The sequence below is a fragment of the Charadrius vociferus genome, unplaced genomic scaffold (assembly GCF_000708025.1).
Source record: "Charadrius vociferus isolate BGI_N301 unplaced genomic scaffold, ASM70802v2 scaffold529, whole genome shotgun sequence".
NCBI lineage: Eukaryota > Metazoa > Chordata > Aves > Charadriiformes > Charadriidae > Charadrius > Charadrius vociferus.
In genome coordinates, this window is record NW_009650172.1 from 814,492 (window position 1) to 820,751 (window position 6,260).

Consider the following 6,260-nt stretch of genomic DNA (forward strand, 5'->3'; position numbering starts at 1 on the left):
TGTCATGAAGTTGGCCCGAAATGGGACTTTCACACATACAAATCCTTAAGACCCAGCCAGGCCAAAAGAGGCTGAATCTTAAAATCCAAGAGCCCAAGGCCAGGGCTGGGCTCAGACAAACCTCCCCAACCCACGGGGCTGCCAACCCCCCACCTTGTTCCCAAGCAGCCTGACAAAGGACAGGGGGAGCAAAAGACCAAGAGCCACTGCCAGCTGTGCCAGGAGCACTCCAAGGAAAGGGCTGAGGGAGAGCGGTGGCTCTTTTTGTTCCTCCTGCGTTGCAGAGGGAGGGAAATCCTGGGCTGGAGCAGGCGGCTGCTCTGTGCCCCCAGGTTGTGCTACACCCCACTGCAGTAGATCCCTCCCCTCCTCCCCAGCATGCAAACCATGAGCAGGTCCAGCAGAGATTGGTCTTTCTGATGAGCTTTAATAGTGACTGAATAGAAGTGAGGCAGCGCCACAGTCCCCGGGCTACAGCAGGTCCCATGCCATGCACCGAGCTCCCTCTGCTGCCGGCCAGGAGCCCTTCCCCATGAAGCTTTTCAAGCAGATGAAGCCCACTGCTGGGACTCGGAGTTGAGTGTTAACAGGCACCTGATGGTGCTCCAAGACTGCTGCCCTCCTCTGCAGGGTTTATGGGTGGGATCATGGAGGAAGAGGAGGTGCAAACAGCCTACAGCCACCTCCACTGCAGCCCTGTGGCAGCAGATACTGAACTGTGCAACGCTCAGGCACAGAAAGTTGTTCTTCCAGGGGGTTCCAGGCACTTCCAGCAATGCAGTGTGGCACCCACAGCCCGTGGCACAGAGAAGGGCGGGAAGATGGGAGCTGGTAAGAGACTCATCCCCTTCCTTCCTTCCTTCCAAAACTGAAACCAAACCAGCCCCTCCAACACCCACCAGGTCCAAGTGTGCAGAACTAGCCTCCAGCACGGCCTCAGGCAGCCAGCTGGCAGAGACAAGGAGCCAGGCTGGTGTCCCCACAGCATCCTACTCCTCCTCGTCTCTCACAGGGCCAGGTGGCAGAGGCGCATGGGTTCTATGTTGTCCCTCCCGTCGCTGAAGCAGGTGCTGAAGAATGGGCAGTATCTCTCCGCAGAAACCTGGTGGAAGGTGAAGAGGTGGGACATGTCTCCGGCATCGAAGAAGGTAACGGTGCCCTCCTGGCAGTCAAGGAAGACGCCCACTTTCCGGGGGGGGCGGTGGGGAGTCAAGCGCACCCAGGGGGTGGCAGTGGCCCAGTACTCCATCCTGTTCCGCAGGCGAAGCGTCCAGTAGCCGTTCTCTGGGCACAGCTTGACCTTTGCTGCCCGGTCCACAGCCTCGGCAGCCACCCCCAGGTCCCACTTGGTTTTGCTGCCCACCCAGACCTCCCAGTAGTGCTGGCCGCTGTCAAAGGTCTGCGAGCCCAGGACATTGACACACTGACGGAAGCGCCGGGGGCTGCTGGGGACGAGCTGGGCTCTATTCCTCTCTGTCACTGCTGTCAGGTCTCTGGAGAAGACCAGGTTGGGGTGGGCTGACTCAGGGTCAAAAGTGAGCGGGGCAGGAGCTGTGGAGACATTGAACCAACATTTTACCGCTTGCATATTCCCTCTGCAGAGCATCCCCGGCGCCACCACCATCCAGCACATCCATCCCTCACACCAATCCGCTCACCAGGGCAGATGGACCGGAGCATCCGTCTCCAGAAGATGTACTGCAAGGGGCCGCTGCGGCTGTCCCTGTAGCGCTGCAGGTCGAAGGCAGGCTGGGTCTCAATGCGCACCGAGGGCCTGGGGCAGAGAGAGCGGCAGTCAACCCCTCTGCTGTGCCACTAGTGAGGCGTGTGGTAAGAGCGTGGTCAGGACTGCAGCACGCTACCGCACACAACGGATTTGGTAAAGACGGGACACAAACCTCCCTGGCAGCTGCTTGCTCCCTGTGATGCAGCTCTACCCCCGGTGCGGCTACCTCGGGGCAGAGGTGTTACAGACCGAGACAGATCCGTCAGCACCACTCATGGAGTGGTGACTCATGGCAGACCAGCACCCAGCACACCCATTCAGGAGTCCTGCATGGGTGAACAGGCCAGGCCTGTGGAGCTGGGCTGCAGCCCACTGCAGACCCCAGGGAGGGAGGGGACAGGGACATGCTCCCATATGGCAGTTCTGGCCCTCAGCTACTCGCAGCCTCAGACAGACCTGCACCTCAGAGTCTGTTTTGCAGCCCCGTGAGTTCTAAGAAGTTAAGAAAGGGCAGGGAAAAGCCAAAGCACCCAAAGTCTGTGGCATTAGCCTTGCAGCATGCATGGCTCTTGCACTCATCCCAAACCAGCACATCTTCTCCACCTGCTCTTCCAGCCCAGCCATCTCAACACGCATGCTCCCCGGGGAGAGCATCCGACATTGCTGGGGACCAGCCCCCACAGAGCACCAGCACCAGCAGCTCGCTGAGCAATTTGTGATGCTTTTAAAACTTGAGATAACATCCCTCCCCCATGTGGTCCCAGCCAGGGACAGAGATAAGCTCCTGAAAAGGCAATCGGCTTCTTTCATGCCAGACACGTACCTGATATCCAGGCTCTCCACCTGCAGTGAGGAGCAGAGAGAATTAGCAGTCACTGTCTGTAATTCACGCAGCTGCACAAATAAGCTCCCTGTCCTGTCTCCTGCTGTCATGAAGCAGAGAGAGGAAACCAACCCGCCATGACCCCGACCCTGGGGGTAACTGCCAGGGCACTGCGGCCAAGGCAATTTCACAGGGGTGACAGAAAAGGAGGAAGGCTCCTGAGACCCACCACATTGGAAAGATCACCATATCCCTTGTGGCTAAAGCCTCCAGACTCCAAGAGAATGGGTAGATAATCCAGAGGGAGAGCAGCAAGAGTGACTTCCAGGTATAGTCTGTTGCTGTCACTTAGAACTCTCCCCATCCCAAATTCAGTTCCTGAAACACCCCTCGGCCTCCTGCCAGGGTCAGCCAAGCACACTCACCTCCAGCAACGACACTTCTTCCACCTTGCTCAGGGTTTGCTCTATGCGCTCTATGTCCTTCTGCAGCACTGACATCCCTTCCTCCAGCTGGTGGACATCCCCGTGCAGGCGTGCCAGTGACTGCTCTTCCTTTTCGCCCAGCTCTGCCAGCACAGCTCTCTCTTCTTCCTCCAGGATCTGATGAAGGCGAGCAAACTCCGCACGGATCTTGAAGTTCAGCTCCCCAGACACCTTCTGAGCAGAGGGAAAAGGTAGACGATGAGCCTGACAGCTAAAACACACAAGTAGGTGCACAGGATGGCTGGGCCCATTACTCTGCTTACAGAGTCCTGGAAATTAGGGAGTCCCAGACGTACCCACGACTTTTTGGCTGGAGAATATGACACAAGGACAACTTTCAAGACTGCAGAGCCAAAGGGGAAGGGGAAAAAAAAAAAAAGCTCTACAATGGCTTAGTCACCTTCACTAGAAATCCTTGCACACAGCCACAGTGGGAACCCACAGCCCTCTCCCACACCACCAGGAATTTGCTTGTGTGCAAGACTGGAGCTCTTTTGCTTTTCTGGAGCTGCAGACTCAGCTGTTCAGGTTAGTTAGGATTTATTTCATATCACGCCAGACCCTGGGCAGAGCTGCCTGACATTGGTAACTTGCTCTTTTTCTCCGATGCCTTCATCTCTCAGGGCTCCTGTTTCTATGGGAGAGACGGGGGAGCTGTACAAGCTAATCTCTGTAGTTAAGGCTGACAAAATCCCATCTAGCTCTTTTCAGAGGTCCCTTTTATCTACTTGTTTAGTTGGCCAGCCAACCTTGTGGTGCTCTCACTGTCTTCCTGCCTGTTTACAAGAGACAGCCAATGACTTTTGATTTTCCCAATCTTTACGCTTTTAATCTCTAAGTGCAACCTTAGCCCTCATTATTTTCTTGATGAGGGCTTCCTGAAATGCACATCTCTTTCTACCAGCAGGAAACCCATCTCCCCCAGAGTACATCTGCAGCTTCACCAGCTGGCAGAGCACCCCACCCTCCCTTTGCTCTAGCAGGTGCTTGTGCACCTGAGAACCACAGAGAACGTGCATGACCTCTCCGTTCAGATCAGCAATTTGCTCCTTTACTCCTGAAACACCTCTTAGTCAGCTCTTCCACTGCAACAAGACATCAACCACATGTGCTTATTTGATAATACTTCTTCATTAACCTCAAAGTCTATTCCAAATCTGGCAGCGGGATAGAGGTATGAAATAGTGCAAGCAGCGGGATCAGAGACTTCAGTTGGAAGAGTCTCCCGTCAGTTTTATCTCACCTCTGAACTACTTCAGTTTTCCTTACCCTCTCCTTCTTTGGCTTTTAATACTTTTACATCACTCAAAAAGGAAGCACAGTCAGTCTGTGGATGTTCTTGCTTCATTGATCAGTGACAAGTTGGCAGCCTGGTGCCACTTGAGCCCGGAGACAGCACTCGGGCTCCTCACATCATCTCAGAGCTTCACAGGGAATCCGAACACGGTCCTGGTGACAAGGCCACTGCTCTCTGCAGCACCAACCCTGCTGCTGACCCAGCTCTTTCAGCTTTGCTGCCACCCCTTCAGACACAAAATAGGATTTTAAAGCTTCCAAGAATTAACCTTATCCCAAAATGGCACCACTGCAGGGCCAGAGCAGGCTGCTCAGCCAGCAGCTCTCACCACTCATACCGTCTCAGCTCTGCTGCACCAACACACCTTGCAAACGCTGCATTAACAAGTGCTTAACCCCTCTTCCCAAAGCCTCCACTGAATATTCAGTAGTGATGGGCTTTGGCCTACATGCAGGGGAATTTGTTCAGATACCTACATGGTTATTCATCTAGATTTTTACAGAAAGTGGAGCTAAATCTCAGCTGAAGTCATACACAGATCCTCTATGAACATTAGCCCAGAGGCTGTACAAAAAGCAGCTATCACAGGGCTTTACCGTCAGGCCACAGATATCTTCCTGCGTTGCACGCTTCCTCCGCAAGAAGTTCTCCATCTCCTTCTGACGAGCTTGCAAAGCATCTTCCAGGTGCTTCTGCAAGAACGAGGAAAAGAAGGTGAGGAGACCATTTCACTACTCTGCTGTGACTCAGAATCAATCTCAATTCCTGAGGCCAGCATTAGAGGGAGGCTGCAACAGGATTTCTTATAAAGGCAGTAAGGAGAAGAAAGCACCTGATGCACAGGTTTGAGAACTATACATGTGTGCACATAATGTAACAAATTTATTTTTAAGACTGGGAGCCCCAGCCTGGGAACTGTTTGCAGAAGGTTTAAACCCTGCATGCTGTGAACTGACTTGTGCAGTGACTGACCCCTCAAGCAGCCCTCGCCCCTGCCTGCGTGGTCCCTATGTGAGAAACAACCAGGCTGCGATGGAATCGGGCATGGCAGTGAGGGAAACAAATGCAAGGAAAGGAAGTGTCCAAAAGACAGACAGCTGGAAGGAAACAGAGAGAGGGAATGCATCAGGAAGAGACACAGATTGCATTTGGGTCAGGTGAGGCACACACAGGGCTCCCCAGTGAGGGAACCGACTGTGGGAGTAGGGGGTGGTGGGCTTGCACTGGCTGCACAGGGCTCACGCAGCTCTCATGCCCTTCTCCCCCAGCTGGGCAGAAGCCACTCACCTGCATCTTGTGCCGGTGCTCCGCAGAGCTGCAGCGCCGCACCTTCTCCACCAGCCCCGACAGCAGGTAGTTGGTGCGGAAAGCCTGGCTGGGGAATTCTCGGCGGCACTGGGGGCAGGAGGGGACATGGGTGCAGCTCTCCCAGTAGCGCTGGATGCAGGCCTTGCAGAAGTGGTGCATGCAGTCCAGCATGACGGGCTCGCTGAAGAGGTCGCAGCAGATGACACATGTCAGCTCCTCCCGCAGGCTGCGGTCCTGGCTCCTGCCGGCCATCCCTGCGGGCACACAGGTCCCAACTACAGTTTCCTGCCACCACCATCCCAAAATCCCCTTCCCTCTGGGCTAGGGCAGACTTCTGCCTCTCCTCACGCTGGGCTCTGCTGGGTGCTGTGGGGCAGGGTTCAGTTACCAGACCTCGGGCAGGAGGCACAGGACCTGCCCAGATGCCGCACTGGTGTACCCACCCCTGGAAAGCCCCAAACGGTGGGAATTACCATGAAGTCCCAGCAAAGCGTCAGCCCCTTCGCAGAAGAACAACTCTCTGCTTCCCATTACCTCAACAAAACGACTCCCGGGGCCTGTGAGGGATCAGCCGTGCGCAAGCAGCTGCCCTGGAGCCTTGGGGCAAACCGCGGCCCGGCC

At 55.2% G+C, this 6,260-nt stretch overlaps 1 protein-coding gene across 1 annotated transcript; it reads right to left on the minus strand.

Annotated features, from left to right (window-relative positions):
* Window positions 1–1,006: 1,006 nt before the first annotated feature.
* Window positions 1,007–5,891, minus strand: LOC104293149 (zinc-binding protein A33-like). The gene is made up of 6 exons (XM_009892627.1): window positions 5,619–5,891; window positions 4,928–5,023; window positions 2,975–3,208; window positions 2,550–2,569; window positions 1,659–1,774; window positions 1,007–1,551 (listed from the first exon to the last, which is right to left on the minus strand). The coding sequence occupies exons 1-6, from the start codon at window positions 5,889–5,891 to the stop codon at window positions 1,007–1,009; spliced, it is 1,284 nt and encodes a 427-aa protein (XP_009890929.1).
* Between the last annotated feature and the right edge of the window lie 369 nt (window positions 5,892–6,260).

Bases quoted from the DNA above. Each gene is read 5' to 3' on its own strand.
- LOC104293149 (XM_009892627.1), bottom strand. From the start codon at position 5,891: ATGGCCGGCAGGAGCCAGGACCGCAGCCTGCGGGAGGAGCTGACATGT. The intron at 3,209-4,927 runs GTAAAGCCCTGT...CCCTCTGCTCAG, and splicing joins AAGATATCTGTGGCCTGACG to AAGGTGTCTGGGGAGCTGAA. The intron at 2,570-2,974 runs GTGAGTGTGCTT...TCCTCACTGCAG, and splicing joins AAGAAGTGTCGTTGCTGGAG to GTGGAGAGCCTGGATATCAG.